Source organism: Odontesthes bonariensis, chromosome 8 (genome assembly GCF_027942865.1).
Source record: "Odontesthes bonariensis isolate fOdoBon6 chromosome 8, fOdoBon6.hap1, whole genome shotgun sequence".
In the NCBI taxonomy this organism is placed as follows: Eukaryota; Metazoa; Chordata; class Actinopteri; order Atheriniformes; family Atherinopsidae; genus Odontesthes; species Odontesthes bonariensis.
The window spans coordinates 32,536,272-32,555,984 of record NC_134513.1 but is presented as its reverse complement, the minus strand read 5'-3'; the positions used below and the strand labels follow the sequence as shown (position 1 = coordinate 32,555,984).

The following is a 19,713-nucleotide window of genomic DNA, read 5'->3' as shown; positions in this document are numbered from 1 at the left end:
GTGGCAGAGGGGAGGGGGAATCAGTGTGCGTTTACTTGTATATGACTAGCTGGGTTATTATGTTTGTTGACTACATGTGTGTGCCTGTTTGCTGTCTCTTCCATTATGCGTGTTTGTGTGATGTCAGTAGTCCCAGTCAGCATCACTGAAGGTGGTGTTATTGCTGATGTTTAGCCTGAGTCGCAGCACCAGCCTCTGCTTCCCAAAGCAACTGGGAATCAGACAGGATACGTTAATGAGTGCGGGAGGCTGAAAGACACAACTCTGAGTGCCACACAGGAGTCATGAAGTGAATGGATCAACGAGTCGGTGCTCCAGCAGAGGCAGAAGGCAAGCTTCTTTAAAAGTGCTTCTTTGATATTTGTGCTTTGTCCGGAAGCTCAGAGAGGAAAGTGGAGGGGGACAGGTAGTGGACGTCTGAGGTCAGGGTTGAAGCCAGGACTTCTGCATGTTTAAATTCTTTTCTCATATTTGCTAAATCCAAGTTTACTTTCCGTTTATTTTTCAAGCTGTTTCGCTGATAGTAGAATTAAAATACCCAGAGAGTTGGAAAGCTGCTCCTGCATCAAAGGTTAACAGCAGTACCTCTATGCTTGACAAATTCCTTTTGGATTGGGTTAACCCTTTTCTATCGACCTTGATTTCTGTGATATATGCATCACTATAGATTCAGATTATACAGCAGTAAAGCAACCAAAATGTTTGACAACTTGATGGCTTTTGATTGCCAACATAACATTTCAGTTTACGCTGAATTTTAAGGCACGCACTGATCCAAGGCGGGCTTGTTATCATCAACTCAGTCTCATTCCAGAATGTGCATGTTGGTCAACAGCACAAATTGTGGCATGCCTAGGATTTACATCATGTGGAACTGTCACAAACATGGTATTGCACCAGTCTAATATTGTTAGTTGCACGTTTTCTTGTGCTGAGCTGTTTCTACTGAGGGAGCTGGCATAAACTCAGGACTCTTTGTATATATACCCATGCAACCACTGTCTCACAGGAAGAGTGAACAGAATCTGAATGACTTCAGCAATCTGACACCGAGCTTTAAGGTCTGTCTCTTTGTGCATAATGAAGTGAAATTATGTGTTCTTGAAAAAAAAGCTGGAAACAATGTTTTTGTTACTGTCGTTTTTTGCAGTTGTGATGAGATTTTCAAATGAACCAATCAGTGAGCAATGACTTGAATCTTTAAAGAAGAAAGAAACCTTTTATTTACATTCATGTAGCTTTCTGTTTGATCCTTTGCTCATTCTGAATTAAGGAGACTTTATTCTATTCAGAAAAACATGTCTCATCCTAGTTGGCTTGTTCTTGCTGCTAATCCAGTGTTCCGTGCAACACAACACAAAGTTACACTCGGATGCAAATACTGCTTGACCTCCAGGCTGGATAGTTCACGCTTAGCTCTGAAAATGCATTTAAACTCAATTCTCATCACTCCATGAGCTGCAACAGATGTAGAAGCAGCTGGCTGTTTCAGCCAAAAAATCGACCTAATTGAATTTATCTGTTGGGTATCGCACCTCTCTCAAGTTATCTCATGTGCTCCCTACCTTCTCTCTTTACCTTGTGTATTTCCAGCCACCTGTTCAGTATGCATTTTTAATTTGCTCATAAAAACTGTTTGTTGAGTGAGGTGGAAAAAAAGATGTAGAAAAGCTAAAAAAAACACTTGATTTAAACTTTTAATTAAAGTTACACTTCATGCCCTGCACTATGTTGGCTGTGAGCTATTGTACATTAATTATTGAAACCAACAGAAATGTAATTCTCATCTTGTTTTCTACGTGCTTTTACTTTTACATCTCATGGTGCTTTTTTTGTTGCATTTTCTCTTAGCTTGTGGCGTCCTCCTCTTACAGTGCTTTAAAACTCTGCAACTGGAGCGAGCAATGGTTTGTGACGAATCCGTTCTTAGCACCATTGTTTTCACACAACGGTATTGCGTAAAGATGCAGGTTCTCTTGTGTTGTGAGGGCAAAAACTTGCTATTTAAGGGAGGAGAGTCTCCCTGCTCTGATAGATAGTGATTTGTCCCCTTCTCCTCATCATCCTCCAATTTGAGATTTTTTTTTACTGTCATTAACTTTGGAGCACAGCAGTTTATGTTTAAGATTTGGCTCAGTTCTTTGTAATCTGATGTGACTGTAGCTGTCAGCAAGAGTGAAACTAATTGTGTTTATAGTTACAATATACATGCTATCAGGTGACAACTAAACAAGCTTCTTTATCCAAGTTTTCATGTGTGTCTATTTCCGTTTATTCATTTGTGTGCATTGGTGTGTGCATCTTAATGCATGCAGGTCTTAGCAGATGTCTGTTTCCCTGCTTGTAGATTTTAATATATTTTTCCCTGTGAAAGCTTTCACTTATCAGGGTTACGCTTTACAACTTCTCATCATGGAGAAATTCGCTGAAGGAAACTACATCAGTCTTTCACTTCTGAGAGGCGGCAACTTAAAACGAGTTTAAATTTCCACTTTTAAGAAACAGGAAAAAATGGGAAAGAAAGGCTTTTAATTTAGGGCAGCGTTCAAGGTTTATAAGAGGGAAAAAAGATTATTTCATCATGAGAAGTGGTGAGGTTTTATAGGGGAACTCCTCTGGATGTGTCTACAATTTGAGACGCAGAGAAGGCTGATAGAAACTCAGACTTTGTCGAGAGCAGGCCAATCTCAAGAAAGAGATGATGCTGGAATTTATATCTTTGAGTGATATTTGTATATTTTCAGAAAAGCGGTGGTGCTGTAACTGTTGACTGGACTCTTCACCTTGCTCACCCTGAAAATGGAGGAGAAGCTTGTTGAGAGAAGTTTACTCTGGTTTGATTCTTGTGAAAGAGCTTAATTTACTCGAACAATGATGTTTTTCAAAACCAAATAGTTGTGGTGTCTGAACCTTAACAAATAGCTAAAATAACCAAACAACCACTAAAAACTGTGTAAAGCAATGCTCCCACATTGGACATAAACTCCAGTGGAAGTCCTGTCTGCATCAAATCTTCATTACACCCACTGTTTCAAACATGCAGCTTTATACGACCTCATATTTTTAACATGTAGGTATGAGGACAGGAATCAGCTGAAGATTTATTCTACTTTTGGATCTGAAGAGGTCATTTTAGGTGGCAGACTCCTTCACTGGAGATCTTGCATTTCTGGGGGGATTTTCCTCATTCAAACTCTTTCATGCAGTTCAGACCTGCATTTAATCCGGGGGTAAATGGAAAGATTTAAGTGTCTCGATATGGACATTTTTTGTCTTTAATTTTCTTTTGAAGTATTGAAATATCTGTTGGAAGAAACACCTTCTTCCTGAGTGTCATTTGTATCGACCCACTGCACCGTGGGAAGGAATGGTTTTCTCTTCCAGTACAGTTCATAATTTCTCAGGTGCTGTCATTAAGACCTGGAAGGACATCTTAGACATCTTGTTACTGAAGGTTTGATTCCTCCATCCTTCATTGCCTCTTATTCTTTTGTATGTGGCTGACCTTTCTGGGGGTTGAGCGCTAGGAGGCCAAATGTGATTCATATCTTTCATCTTTGGAGCTTGGTTAAACCATAACAGCTGTGGAGATCGGTCTGTCTCCCTGCAGACAAAGCATCGCTTATCAGCCATCTCATTGGCTCTAATGACGGACAAAGCGGCTGTTAAGAGCTTATGGTGACAAAACAAAATATTATCTCACATGGAACGCTTCCGGATTCAAAACATATGGTTTGAAAAGTGAATTTTATGGTAAATGGATGAATGCCTTGATGAATTAGTCAAATGAGTGACTTACTGAAAAGCTTGAAAGATAGTTTAATCTTGTTTTGAGTTGTTATCTTTTTGTCTTTATTCTGTTCTTTTTAGTGTGTTTTTGTCCTTCATAAAAAGACTTATTAGCAGTTCAGCAGATGTCTGAAAACATTTGGAGTGTGTATATGCACTCTGTGCAGGCTGCCATATTAACATTTAACATAGAAGAATCATTTATCACTCTGCAGATACAGATCAGAAACAGTGCAGTTCTCTGTGCAGTCTTCAGTGTCAAAGCTCGATCATACATTGGTGTTTGGTCAACAAGGAGCATGTTGGACTGTACTCCTTTTTAGAACATTTACCACTGCGGTTATCAATACCTTTCTAACTCCTATTAACTCACATTCAGTGGTCATCCATACAACATTTGTGGTGTCTATTACAGTGTAAGAGAGAAAAAAAAAAGTAGCACCTCACAGTGTTTGTCTCACAACTCCTGCTTACCATCTCCGTTTCTCTCACACATGCTGACAGGACATTTGTTTTGTTGTTGCAGATTTACACAGACTGGGCCAATCACTACCTGGCCAAGTCAGGCTGTCCACGCCTCATCAAGGACCTGAGTCAGGACGTCACCGATGGAGTCTTGCTGGCACAGATCATCCAGATCATAGGTAGGCACACACTTAAACACATGCACACTCACCGTAAATAATAAAGTTTCACTGATCAAATTGTGTTTTATTTTCAATCCAAACAGCTTTTAAGATCTAAGAAGGAACATTTATGCTAAACAGATGGAGAAACGTAATTAACAGTATGAAACATTAAATGGATGTACAATTCCTTCTGCGTGGTGAATGAAATGACCACCCGTTCCTTCTCTCTTTCACACACATGCACTTACACACAGTTTGATATTTGTTGTGGTGGGTTGAAGCAAAGCTGAGCCTCAATCTGATATTTGGGCTAAAACCCATCAGCTTGCTCTTGTTGTGGATGTTGGCCGAGCTACAGCAGCAGAGATCTATGACTCTGACACCCAGGGAGGCAGAGGAATGAGTCTCCTATTGCAATTCACAGAGTTTTTACTTCTGTGTCTTTTTTTCCTGCTTCTCTTTTTGTCCTGTAAGCATCTTTGTGTCTCTTGCTTTCTGGCACTTTTTTCTAGGTCTAGGTTAAACTCTCTTTGTTTCTCTAACCTCTCATGACTTTTACTCTTCTTTCTGCAATGGCTTACCAGCGTTCATTCTGCAACACATTACAGTAATATGATTAAGTCAAGTTTCAAATACTAGTTTAAGAGATTGCAATTGAAAAGCTCTAATCTTGTTACAGTTACTTATCTGTGAGATACCCTGTTACTTTGACATTTTGAGCAGAGGCTGGTTTTTTTACTTCCTCAACAGGAGTATATGGACTGTGGACAGACTGGTCATTTATCTGCAGTTTGGATTTTACAGCAGCAATGTGGGAGGGAGCTAGCCTCAAAGCCGTTTGTAAGCCTGAAACCGTCCTTACCAGAAACAAAAAACACTATTAAGTGTTACTTTTGTCAAGATCCTTTCACAGCTTTCATTGAACGGGGTGCCCAGTTATCCCACTGCAGCAGTAGATGACACACAAACTGCTGGTCCAGGAAAAGGTCATTCCAGTAGTAACACAGATTGTATAAGGAGGTCGGAGGGAGGTAGACATCCAGCTCCCAAGCAAAGGAGCTGTGTTCAAGTCCAACTTTGGTAGTGCTGCGTTTCACTTCCTTTTTTGTCTTTTATTTAGATTTATTGTGATGTTCTACTGTAAAACATGTTTACACATTATCAGTACTTGGTTAAGTTTAGTAAAACATCATGGTTACTTGTTAAAATAGACTTTAAGATACATTACATTGCAGAAAGTTTCAATATTGCTTTGGATATGCATTTTGCAACCAGCTCAGGAAACTGTGTGCGTCCCAAAGGGATGCTCTGGGTGTACCATCTGCATTCAAAGAGGACGAAGTGGGCTTCTGACCATGAACTTTGCCCATGAATGGCCTTGCAAATGCAGCTGACAAAGTTTATGCTCTTCAGACTTTTTCTGGAACACAGAAGTAGCAACTTAACTCTTAATGATCGTACCTTTATTGACATGGAGCTCTTTGTTGCAATGCAAATTACATGAATGGTGGGTCTGAACCATCTGAGCTGGCTGAACCCAGTCATAACCACACAGTGATAAATAATGAGCAATTACATTGCATTTTTCAAGTGTTTTGCACAGCAGTGACTTACATAATATTGGCTTGATGACTTATTAAACTCTTTTCTAGCACACGTTCTTTTTCTTCTCCATATGTCTGCCCATCTTTGCTCACTCTTTTTTTATGTCCCCATCACTATTTGAAACTTTCCTATGACTCTCTCTTCCTCTGTTTATCACACTGACACACAAATACACACACAAACACATTCTCTTGTCTGTTACACATGCTGCTTTTTTCACTCGTGTAGCCTGTCCTCCTAAAACTCATTTTTTTTCAGCCTCTGTCTAACTTCCTTTCTCTCTCGCTCCCTCTCTGCTGGATTGAAACTTTACCCTCCCTGCTCGCCCCACCAGACAATGAGGCCAAGCTGGCCTGTCAGTAACTCTCTGGCGGCAGCTGACGAATTAGGCAGCTTTGCTTCCCAGACCTCTCCTGTCTCGCTCCACACCTCAGCACACACATATGTACACATATGCACTTGTGCACCTCCACATATACTCTCCTTTGTAAATCAAAACAGAGATGTCTGCTGGATTTGTGCACTTGAAATCAAAAATCACTGGACGTTAGAGTGTCAATGCTCAGAATGGGATCTCATTTCTTCATTTCCTTTCTCACACAGCGAATGAAAAGGTGGAGGATATCAATGGCAGCCCCAGGAGCCAGTCGCAAATGGTGAGTGGATTTTACACTCAATCACCCATCCTTTATACTGCTGTTGTGTATGACAGAGTTATGAGTGAGGTTCTGACTTTTTGCTGATCTGCCTCCACTTTAAAAAAGTTTTGCATTTGCAGTTTTGTACTTAATTACTGAATGTAATTAAGTAAAGTCCTGTACTACCAGAACTACAGAAAGCCAGAGTGATGACCCCAAAGCTACATTATCCGTCATTTACTGTAGGTGATGCTCTCAGCCGCAGCTGCAGTGCAGCATCCCCTGACCCCCTGTAAGCTTTACAAACCTTTGATTAAAAGTTTACAAATCAGTTATATAATTCTGAAAAGATGTTAAAAAAAAACTGAAATTTTATCAACAAATACTGTATTAAGTATTTATGGGATTTATTTATTTGTTTTCAGTACTTTGTTTTGATTCACGTGATCATGAGAGGAGACTGAAATTACATTTAAAACATAGTTTCAGGAGAGTCAATGTAGGGTATATATGAACTTTTGAAATACTTGCACAGTTGTGTGTTGGGTACTTTACTCCCCTAGATTTACGATGCTCTAAGGTAAAAGACAGATATATTTATGTCATTTAAAGATTGAACTAAAAAACGTAAAAAATGCAATAAAGGTTTTATAGTTGCATTGGATTTTTTTTTAGAAAACCTCTGTCTACCAATCTAGCTTGGGAACTCTTGCAAAAAAAAATGCCACACATGGGACCTTGTCACATTTGAGATGTCCCTTAAAGCCCTTAATTCTGAGATTTAAATTAATTCAATTAGTTTTCCACTATAAACACCCCCCTGCCAACATCACCTGAAACATTTTGAGGACCCTTTTAGGGAGGAAGTGTACACAGTGTGGACAGAACTTGAGACCAAGCCTGTAGTTTATGTACAAAGTCTCATGAAATTCTCACTTTTATGTGCTTTCATTGAGGATTTGTTGTATTGATTCCATCGTATAATTTTTGTGTTTCAGTTTCAATTACAGGCTCTTAAATTAAGCAAATATGGTTGTCACTGATCAGAGCCATTCAGAACCATGGTGGTGGCTGCTTTAACCACATCTCCACTTGACCAAAAATTCTCCAGAGCCATGAAAAGTTCAAATATTACCATCGTTGACTTTCTATGCCATTTTCAATCTATGTTTCTGGCTGCCACACGACTGAACGGTGTTGGCGGTGTCGTTTTTCCCCTCTTTTAATGAGATGACGGGCTGTATAACCACTGATTGTCGTCACTGTGAGATAATTATCCCTCACTTTAACTAGAGTTGACTAAGTGTTTATGCAGTGTTGGTTTGCCCTGGCATCGGCCCTCCTACCATTTAAAAGTGACTAAGGCTGTTTAACTACTTCAGCTTTCTGTTTTAGTAAAATGAAAATGTTTCTCTTTGTTTTTAAGTCTTTGTTATCAACCAAATTTTCAGCTGCTAGTTATGTTTAACAGATTAACTCCAAACAAGGCAAGCTTACGAATTTCTTAAACTTTGTTTAGGATATTTGGGGGGAAAAAAGAAAAAATCACGGCATTGCTCCAAAACTGTATTTTACAACTTGTTTCACACGTTCAGAGCAGTTTCAGCTGTTTTATTCTTTCCTCCGTGGTTGGTCCAGCTGTAGTGGAAGCAGGCTGTGCTCGCTGTTAGAAAAACAACATTAAAGAAGCAGGAAGGAAGAAAACCTTAAGGTCATATGAACCCTGCTAACCCCTCATGTTGGTGCCTGTGTTCAACATGTCAAAACCAGCTCTGAAAAAATAAACTCTTGTCACATGAAGTGCTTCTAGTCCTGGCTGGAAACAGCTGAGTCCAGACTGACGCAGTGGTCTCTAAGGGCAAGCTGCTGCTGCTCTGCAAGCACATTGCCTGATATGCCAGCGTCTTCAGTGTGTGGTTGTGTGCGTGTGAGCAGTTTGGTCTTTGTCTCATTCACTTACTAAGCCCATTGATCCAGCACCTGCTCTGACCGCAGAGGGTTCGACCAGCTTGGGATAATGAAGTTTGAGGAAGTACGGTTGCTTATAGAATGGGTGAGGGGGATGGAAACATCTGACACACCATCATAAAATCAATGCTACAAAGATGTGTGTGTGTGTGTGTGTGTGTATGTGTGTGTATTAGGCCTGTCACTGTTAGCAAAAATTAAATCCCAACGAATTTCAAATAGACACACAGTTCTTCAAATGTATCCAAACACTCCTGAATGTGCTGCAGATACTTTCTGCACCATGAGCAGCTGTATGTCTTCCTCTCAGCTATACAGTACACAACCGTCAAGTATATTGTAGCTCTACTTGCATCATAGGCATCATAAGGTTCCTAAACCGATTACCTAAAACAACATTGATGGGCTGCAGATATTTGCATACAAATCTTGCATCTGAATGTTGATGGCAATCGTCTGAACTTCCGGCAAGGACCTGACTGTGCCAGACATCCGCTCATTGATATGTGGTGCCTCTGCTACCTCACATGGGTGTGTAACAAACTAGCAGGTGAGTCTAAAGATTTCTTGTCTTTGTAGGGCAAGACTGTCAACAGACAGTACCAATGAAAAAGATCCAAAATAATTTTGAAAGACCCCTTTCCAGATTATTCTATGTTGCAATCTTCTTCTTTCTCGATAGTTACTTCTGTTTTTGTAGCTACATAGCAAACATAACATTGGCTTCTATTACTGAGAGGCTACTACATTAGGTCAGGTTATTACCAGAGAGCAAAGTCAGTATGGACATGATGCTGACCAGGACTAAAGGTTGCATCTTATTTACTTTTTTTGGGGGGGCTTTTTTAAATTAGTTGAACCACCTTAAAGGCAGTTTATGATTTCCATCTCCATGTCCACAAACTTACTTAGAGGTGTGGGCAAAGGTGATTCTCCTACAAAGTCTCTCCTCAAAACAAGCATCTATTTTGTTCTCCTCTGTGTGGTATGTTGTGTTTCTGAATGGAAACTGATCCAGGTGCACGCAAAGTCTTCACGCAAAGACTGCATGGTTACAAATATTTGGGCTACACTCAGGTTGCCTCAGAGGGAGCAGATGGATCATTGCAGAATGGCGAGGATGTCAAAATTTGCTTCAGACCAGACGTGCAAAGAATGAATTCCTAACTGAGAAATAAATGTGATGGCAAATGTACACCGAAATCTCAAAATGAAGTAGTCTTTTGCATGGTTTGCTTATCCTATGCTGAAAACTAAAATCAATCAAAACATTAGTTATTTAATTTTCTTCATATTTAGAAAAAAACAGGAGAGCACCTGTAGATTAAAGCCCTTGGCCGGCACCATCACTTTTCCCTCACTTTTGGTTTGACGATGGTTCTGGAGTCACAAGCATGTTGCCGCTGCCGGTCTGGAGCCTGAGGGGACTGGAGCCAGCTGAGCAGCTGCTGGAAGCTGAGACGCTGAAATCAACACAGCATCAGCATCTGCTAGCTTCTCAAATGATCAACACACAGAATGCTCTCTTTTTCTCCAAATCCTTGTTCAAAATACATAAAAGGAGAGGGGGAAAAAAACTTGGCTGACATCTAGCTTTTCCATGAGTGATGGTAAGCAAAACTTTGCCTTTCTGAATCACTTATAAATAGCCATCACAGTCAGGGTGTTTTTCCCATCCAAAGCTACTTTATATTGCGAAAACAAAACATATACTCAATTCAGTTTCTTTAACTTTTGATTTGTTTTTAATGTGTTTTACACCTTCCACCTGTAAAGAGGAAGGAGTAAAATTCTGAGTACATTTGATTTGTTATTGATCAAGGCATTCCATCTCTCTGCATTTCATGTGAACCTTTCTGACTCGTGCAGCACTGCACTAAAGTCCTTTCAATGAGCTTCCGAGTGCTTAGTCCTCATAATTACAGGGCTAATGGCTATTACCTTTCACTGGCCAGTGGGCTCGTGGGAAATTACCTTGGAGTAGTACTATGAATAATTTACACCTCTTTTTCTGATCTCCCGACCTGTATGGCAGAGATTGACCTTTGATCTCCCTGCTATTACACTTCATGACAAAAACCTACATTTATATCATGTCACTATTCTCCTTTAATACTGTAAGGTCACTTAATTGAGAGTGGGAAATTTAAGGTGTAAAGCAAAGCTCATCTAAAATGCTGTCTCATACATTTGCCTCAATTTGAACCCAAAATGGGACACGAGAACAAGAGTTATGTTTGCAGTTATTGCTTCAACGGCTTGAGTTTCCCTCTTTGATTCCAGAATCCCTGTTTTTGCTTTTTTTTACTAAATATATTACTGCAGAGGATGAAGCAAAAGTGCAGCAATGCAAAACAAAAGATCAGATGTCCACGTCATTGCATTTTCTCTTGGTCAGTGAAACATCTTCATTACAGATTCAAATTGGATTCCTTTCATTTAGGCTTGGTCTTTTGACTATGGAGTTGTGGCTATTGTAGTTCAGGGAACCGTTTGGTTAGATTAGTTAGGGAACATATAATTCCTGGAAAGTAGTTTCTTTAAACTGAGACTGAGTATGAAAAATGTTGGTTTCTTAGTCTTAACTTTTAAGAAATCATCTGTAGACTTGCAATGAGTAGATTTGAAGTTCTTTTCATTTCCAAAATGTTGGATATTAAGCTATGAGCTCAATGCATGTGATGAAAAACTATAAATGCTTTCTGTGGATTAAGGATCTGACACTGTGTTTGTGTGCATCTTTCACCCTACAGCACACGCTCTAATCCCTTTTCGAGGTAAAACCTCTCGTCCTCTGACAGTGCAGTATTTCATAGCTGTACAGATATCTTGAGGAATCAGATGTGCACCCAGTATTCTGAATGAAGCACATGACTGGCAGGCAGAGATGGCAGAGGGGCCCATTCAGCAGAAAATATTAAGCCTTGCAACGCTTATCCTCCTTATTATAGACAGACATCGTTAGCAAACCACAGAGCACTTCCTTGCATTACAGATGACTGAGCAGTTTGAGTGCATGGATGTGCTTGTTTAGCTTCTAGCAACCTTGGCAAATGATTTCAGAGAAGAAAAAAAACAATTCTTAAAGGGTTAGGTGAGTTCTTTGATGCAAATGTAACATCTGTCAGCAGGAAGCTATATGTTGATAATGTTGTCAATATTGTTGAATTTGACAAAGCAGGCTATGGGGGGGGGGGGGGGGGCGGCAAGTATTGTTTACTTGATTCTTTTTATTCATTCACTCTTAAGTTTCAGTTTCACTTGCAGTTTGGTTTAGGCTTTTCAAGTACTTGCCTAGTTTTAGGCATTAAAACTACTTGGTTTGGGTTAGGCATTTGAAGTACTTACTCTACATTAGGCATTAAAACTACTGGTTTTGAGGGAAGAAAACACAATGTTTATACCATTTTATTCCATAAAACTTCTCCAACATCTGTGAGGTTACCATGTTGATGTTTGAGGTTGCCATCTGGGAAATATCCTGCATATATGAAAAAAGGGTGTTTGATAAACAAGGGCAAAGGCTCCTGGTTAGGCATCAGTATGTGACTGGGATGGAAGCGAGAATGGTTTTCATTAAATAGTGCTAATTTTCTACCAATCTGATCAAAAGTGTAAAAAAAAAAAAAAAGTCTCTTAGATATGATGTAGCACTTTGATGTTAACAAAATTGAGGTACTCACTAATCAACTAGTGAGAGGAGGTTACTCTGTGAAGCTGTGTTTTTCTTTAATATACATATATATGTTTATATGGCACTTTTTTGCATTTTACTGCTAAGGTCAGCATGCTTACATGCTCAAAGTGACATTATGTTCAGTATGTGTGAGCTAAATCATCTTTGTTTACAGATGTAGCAGGCAGACATTTGCTGATCAATACTAAACACAAAGTATAGCTGAGGAAAATTGTTTTGCAGATATTTTGTCATAAATCAAAGTATTATACAAGATTTTTACTATAGTGTGGTGTCAGACGACTTCACAAAAGAATTACCTCTTAGATTCGATGAGACATCACTTTTTGGTTTTCCATGTTAACATATTTTCAAACTGAACCTATAAACGGTTACATAGATAAATCCTGTATTGCCAGCAGCTACGAATCTTTCAAGCAAATTGAATGTGAACTCAGACCTTATTCTAAACCTCATCACCAAAGTAATTCTTACTGTGTTATACAAGTCATACTGCAGAATTTTGGTCTAAAAATCAAGACTGCACTGGGTGTGCTCTCTTTTAGACCCAGTTGAGTCTAGGGTTTCTTAGAGACTATAAAAGCCCCCAGTTTCATCTGGGCCCCATCTGTTAGTAGCCTGCACAGGGGCCAGATGAGAGGAAAACAGCATGAGCCACTCATCTTCACTGGCCTGATGTTTCATCATCAGTGCAGCTCGCTATTAATCTTTGCATCTAATTGATCGTGTTCCTGGTTTGAGTTTTTGGCCCAGACTGCTCTACGGCTGCAACAACTTGCATTCGTGTGACACTTTTCGTCAGTGTTGTTGGTTTGATTACATCAGCACTGGCTGTCACACAATGAACCTATCATGAGTCTGTTGCTTATGATTTTCACCTGCAATTATATGATGCGAACTTCGAAACAGCCATGATATTTTTTTCATGCCTGAAAATTGATAGTGAGTGATCTCACAGAAGAGGGCAGAAGCAGATGTCCAGTTAGACTGCTGAAAGGAGAAAGTGTAATAAGTTTTCTCTTGCTGCACAATCTGGAGTGTTTAGCTCATGACCAGAAGGTTTACACGCCGGGCGGAAAAATAAGTAAGAGGCTGAAAAATATCTTCAGTGTCAAAGGCTGAGATGATAACAGAACAAATTAATGTCTGTTTGTCTTTATATTTGAGTGATATAGAAGAGGAGATTATATTTAACATGTAACTCAGTTAGGTGAAAAGTATTTTTTAATGGTTCAGCAACCCATTTGAAAAATAATCTACAGTATCTACTGATAGTATGTGGAATTTTTAATGCATGAAGTGTTTAAAGAAGCCCACAGTGAGATCATAGAAGTTTTTACATAAGCACTGGAATCCTGAAGGGGTCTAGAGATGTTCCAGAGCGTTGGCATGTGAGGACACATATGTCTGAAACATTTGCTCTGGACTAATTTTAGAGATTTTCCACCCACTCCCCATGTAAAATATCCTGAACATCAGTTGGTAAGACAATGTACAAAAATATTAGCAAATATTTCTGAGCTGCTGCTGTGCAACTATTTGTGTGCTGGTGTATTTGTCCTTTTTCCTGACCCGTATGCTGCTTTCTGCTAACTCCCCACTGTTGTGGATATTTACAGATACATGCAGCACTCATATTAAGACTATAAGGAGCCTCATCTGCTACTCTCAACATGTTAAAGACAACACAGCGATTACCGCAGCCACGTGCTGCCTCCTGCGTGCTCTTTACACACTTTCCCTCTCACACCCTCCCTCGCATTTTAGCCAGAAGAGTGCATTTCCAGTAGAAAAGCCACCTACTTTGATATGCTTGTGTGAACAGCAACTGTGTAAAAAGACCAGATTGAATTGTCCACACATTCTCTCAAACACCTCTGGTGTTCATGTGTGAAAACAGCTAGTGATGCCATTCAGATGTGTATCAGGGATTTGGAGTATGATCAAGATTTAAACGTATGGGTACTTAAGTTCCTTAGCTGTAAAAGTCACTCTCATGCTGTGTTAACATTGATCGCTTTCATCTTTGACTCTGTTGCCTGTCTCACCTTTCTTTGTTCCCCTGCAAGCATCCTTAATCTTTGTTGGTAGTGGTGTACACTTTAATGCACACATTGACCTTCTGAAATGTTTCGACTCATTACATTATCACTTGTTGCTCATTTGGAAGCTTTTAGTTGCTAATTCTAAATGTGTGACCTTGGCAGATGTTCTGTTAAGGGAGAAAAATCTGACTTTTGATCTAGCTGCTCTGGATCAAAGGTCAATAGGCTAGTTTGTTTGACTGCAACACTCCAGCTGCAACCTGTCTTGGGTATTTTTGCTCCTGTTATTTGGTGAGAATGGTAAATTATTTGGAAATTAAACAAATGGCAAGTTCATCATTCTATTTTGGCTCATGCATTTTTTTCTTGAGCCTGCTTCTTACCTGAATTTCTTTGTCCTTTTTCTTGTATTTCTCTAGCCTGGCTGACGCGTCCACAATCTCGATGAGATGGTGGTCTGGGAACTAGGTGTGCATTTTCTCGTATTTGAGGCGTGGTTTACGAATGCCTAGAGCCGTTTATTGGGCGCTACGAATGTCTATCAAATGGCGTCTGGTTCTTCCCATGCTGCTTTGCGCACAATTCATAGCCAATTGTATCACTTATACCAGATGACGACAGAAATTCGACTAGGAACAAGAAGAAAAAAAGTCAAATAAATGTAAACTTGCGCTCTAAGCTACTTAAAACACTTTCTAAGGCTGCATCGAACGGTAACGTTGTGTCCGCTGCCATGTTGGATTAAGACTCTACAAGCTTCGGTGTAGTGCATAGACTTCGTCATCGTCTTGCTGCCCCCCCGTTCTGAGATTGGTTCCCAAACTCTGGCAAAAATAAGGGCGGTGGTTTCCAGGCTGACTTTGCAGTGAGAATGAAATTGCGCGCAAAGCAGCATGGGAATTCCCAGGCTAGTATTACCGTTTATGCTAAACACATGTGCTATGCCAAGGGAAGCTTTATGAATGTAAAGCTCCCCTTGATGCCCATCAACTCCTCATTTTTATTTATTTATTTTTGTTACAATATTTAACATGTTATGATAATAGTGCCGAACCGGACCGGGGGACAGAGAGAGAGGGAGAGCGAAGAAGAGAAAAAAGGAAAGAAAAAAGGAACAGAAACATGAAGAGACAAACATAAAAAACAATGAAAAATCAGACAACCAGCTGCTACACCTGTAAAAACAAAACTGATGACGATTCACTGCTTTTGTGGGGAATCCAGCCTTAGAAGCACCTGTAAGCAGACAAGCAGAGGACAAACACACAAACAAACAAACAAACAAAAAACACAAGCAGCAGCAATCTCATATAATACACAGGTGACCTTAAACCACAGGACAGCACAACAACTGCTTAGTGAGCATGCTACTGGGTTAATGAATGTGTGTGTGTGTGTGTGTGTGTGTGTGTGTGTGTGTGTGTGTGTGTGCATGAACATAGGCGTTTGGAGGTTGGGGTGCGCACATCCACAAAGCAATTATCCAGGTGCCGGACAAAAGTGTCAGACAGTGTGATGAAATGGTCCGCACACTGGGTATAAGCTCCAAAAAATATACTTTATTTCATTTATACATGAAACGTGAAAATGATGAAACGTGAAACGTGAAAATGATCCGCAGTGACTGAATGTGCCAGACACTTTACCCTTTTCAGAAATGTCCAATTTTTTTTTTAAAGGATTAACATTTTTTCCCCTTTGTAGATATGACAGTAAATGCAAAAGGTTGAGATTTGTGATGTCTTGTGGGACTTTGGAGTAGGGTTTTTCACATTTGATGGTTACACTTGGGTTTCACTTGGGGAAACCTTAAAAGAAAACTAGTAATCAACAGGGTCATCTTAACATAATCTGTAAAGCATCAAAAGGCATTAAATAACAGAATTGTTTGCTCTCTGGCTTCTCCAATTGTTGGAAGACGGAACAAGAGAGCTAATTGGTGATTACTGACCAACTGTTTTCTGAGCTCCATCCAGCAGTAAAATCCAGTCACATAACTGCATCTTTTTTAAAATTTTCTCTTTTATTTATTATGGTGAAAGGGTGTGGTGAAGCAAAACGGCGTGGTACTGGGCCAAAAACTAAAGTTCTTAACTGCAGTATCGCAGTACCGGATACTCCAGAGCAGTTTCAGGCCAGGGAATGTGTAAAATAAAGGTCACTTTTAAGTTTTTTAAGTTTCAACCCACCCTTTTAAGTTTTTTTTTTTTTTTACTGTAATTGTGTTTCTGCATGTTTTTTTCAGTTATAAAGGTATATCTGCAGCAAACATGTCTACAATGAAAAACATGACCATAAATTGAAAAGGGGGGTAGATATAATCATAACAAAAATCTGTCCTTGCTGTACATTGCATCGTTAAGCATTTTTTTTTATTGCTTCATCATCAACTGAAGTGAAAATGAGATCTGACTAGTGCAGTGGAAACGGATTAAAAGAGATCAAAACCAAATTAACGAGGTGACTACTTGATCTCTGTTACATATGGAACCTCTTTGTTTTTCTCTCACTCTCAGCCTATACACACTGCCTGTGCAGCAGATGTCACATGGAGACCCTCAGAGTTATTTAATGTTGTAAACTTAAGGGGAAAAAAACCCTTGTAGGAGCTAGTTTTGTTTGAGGCTTCAGCTACTTGAACCCAATAGTTTTAGTTTAGAATTCTTATAGTAAAAAATCTTTATGGCATATAGTTTCATAACATTTAGGCTTCTTTGAATGCAAATACTGCCTTTGTCAGACAGACAATAAATCTGGATGTATAAAGTTCAGTGTGAGGTTAACAGTCAACATTTTACAAAAAGTGAATCGCATCTACAGATCCCTAACTACTAGCCTTCAAGCATGTCAGACAGGTGTGTTGGGCACTGTCACCATGATCAATAATATGAGAAACAATTCTCAGCCAATACCTAACAATAAAACATTTCTTTACTGTTGATTTTGACATGATAAGCAAAGATGCCTGGATTAAGAAACCGGGTCCTTTAACCCAGCCTCCCCTCTCCCCATCATTTGCTCTAAAGCTGTTTCATTTGATCTGTTCTGATTCATCGGCTGTCAAAATATGTCTGCTTTGGATCAATAGGGAAGTGTGAGGGATGAATCAGTTGACTCTTCGGAAAAGATCAGGAGAAGCATAAGCGTCAGCCCCCCCGATCTGACGAGTTGGGCGTGATGAGAGAGCCGAGTTGTTTGATATAAGAAAAGCAAAGTGGCTGCAAATCTCAACAGTGTAGAGATTAACTCTCAGCTACCATGTCTCTCTGGTTTTGGCTATTTTTATGAAAAGAGGCAAATAATTCTCAGATTCAGTTTTTCTAAACCTTAATGCTGAAATCAGAAAGTAGAGTACTCTAACCCAAATTGCTTTTAAAGCCAGAAAGCTCATTGTTTTAATGACTGAATCCATCAGGACTGGACTTGTGTGTTGTTTACACTGATTGTAATTGTAAATTTAATCAAAAATCATTGAGTTTAAGATTAAGCAAACTGTAAAGAAAAACTCTAGGTCACTTGGGGTCAACTGAGTCTTATCCAGAAAATTGTTCTGTTTTTTTAAGCTTGAGTCATATGTGTTTTTTGGAAAACTGATTTAAGGATTTAAGGTTGCATGTATTTTCCAGTAATAATGTAGCATTTTGAGTAAAACCCTTCAATTATCTTGCAATGCTCATGTACTACAAAACACAAATGCCTGGTTTTCTAGTCTTGTCTTGAAGGAGGTTATTTTCTGTCCCGTGTGAAATGGTAATTGAGGTGTTGGTCCATTTGTATCTGACAGTTGCATCTCAGGGATAGCACTTTTAAATTCCATCCATTATACATCTGTCACTTGATACAGTTAACGGGGCCTGACAGGCCAGAACACACTTTTCACAAGCTAAGAGGGACTGAAAGGCATTAAGCTGTAATCATAAAGACGCAGCTTGTATCTCGTTTTGTTGCTCACCAAGTCTTACTGAAGTGGAAAGAGAATTTGAGGTGTAGAAATGCAACATGAGCCACACTTATGAGGAAATCATTTGATTTGACAGTTTGTGGCACAAAGGTATATATTTGGCATTACCTTGTTCACAATTAGCTAAATGAGCTCATCGTGTGTTACTGTAGCTGCTTCTGTGCTGAAAAAAACTTTCCCTTCATGCATCTGCATTGAAGCTTACATCACAGCATCCACAACTAATACAATTAAGTTCTACACCCCCATGTTTATTGGTATGAATATTCATATGGCTGGCCCTTTAACATGGATTATCCTGTTCACTTGTATTTTAATATTAGACTCAACTTTCCATCCAAGTATGTAATATAAAGACTAATATAAATACTAAAACTTTGAGTTCATCACCCACTGCATCTGGTAACCTCAGGACGGTGGGTTAAATCATACTAATTCAATTCTTGCCTTGACTATTTACATGGATTGACATTCTACTTTTGTATTTATTTGGATTTACTTTGAATTGGATTTGAATTCAACTCACTTGCTTCCATTGAAAAGTGCCTTTAGAAGACCTCAGTTGTGAACTAATGCTATATAGATTACCGTGTAAAAGTCCACCACTTCTTTCCAGGAAAGCTGACAATCGGTGCAGTTTTTTACTGAAATTTGTGCAAACATAAACATACAGTATATAAGGCAAAAGAGTTGTACAATTCTAACAAAGTCAGAAGTTGAGATTCTTCAATACAGCCTGAACCTTCTATGGCAGGAATTCTTGTAATTTCTTTAAGTTGCCTTCAGAAATGGTTCTCCAAGATTCTAGATAGATATTCCAAAGCTCTTCTTCGGATGTTGGCTGCTTTTTGTTCCGTTCTCTGTCAAGATGATCCCACACTGCTTCAATAATGTCGAGGTCCGGGCTCTGGGGAGGATTCATCCCTCCATCAGACCCGTTGCCACTGATTTTCAGTCCACTTCTTGTGTCATTTGGCATAGCTCAGCCTTTTCCCCTTTTACCATTCCTGAAGAATGGCTTCTTGACAGCCACCCTTCCATGGAGACCATTTTTGATGAGGCTTCAGTGAACAGCATGTATCAACAGAAGGTCCAGATGCATCTTTCACATCATGCGTCAGGTCTTTGGTGGATCTTTTCCTATTTCTCAAGAACATCACTTTCAGATCCTGTTCATCTGAAAGCCTGACATTTCTTCTTTTGTGCTCCACTTGTCCAATTTCAACCGAACAAGGCCCATTGTTTCATTGTCACACTGCTACAGAACGAACCTCTCTGATTTCCTGCCAATAATCAGTACGTATGATAATGTTACTTTTTAAAACTAATGTTTTACTAAAAATGGATATAATGGGGAACACAGGCAGCATATGTTCACTTA

At 39.4% G+C, this 19,713-nt stretch overlaps 1 protein-coding gene across 5 annotated transcripts in view; it reads left to right on the top strand.

Moving 5' to 3' along the window:
• The window catches only part of nav3 (neuron navigator 3), a 201,475-nt gene that overhangs the window by 55,669 nt on the left and 126,093 nt on the right, over window positions 1-19,713 (top strand). For all 5 annotated transcript variants that reach the window (XM_075472210.1, XM_075472215.1, XM_075472212.1 and 2 more), the window contains exons 2-3: window positions 4,316-4,433; window positions 6,627-6,679. In XM_075472210.1, coding sequence (XP_075328325.1) covers window positions 4,316-4,433; window positions 6,627-6,679 — 171 coding nt within the window. The remainder of the gene's footprint in view (window positions 1-4,315; window positions 4,434-6,626; window positions 6,680-19,713) is intronic.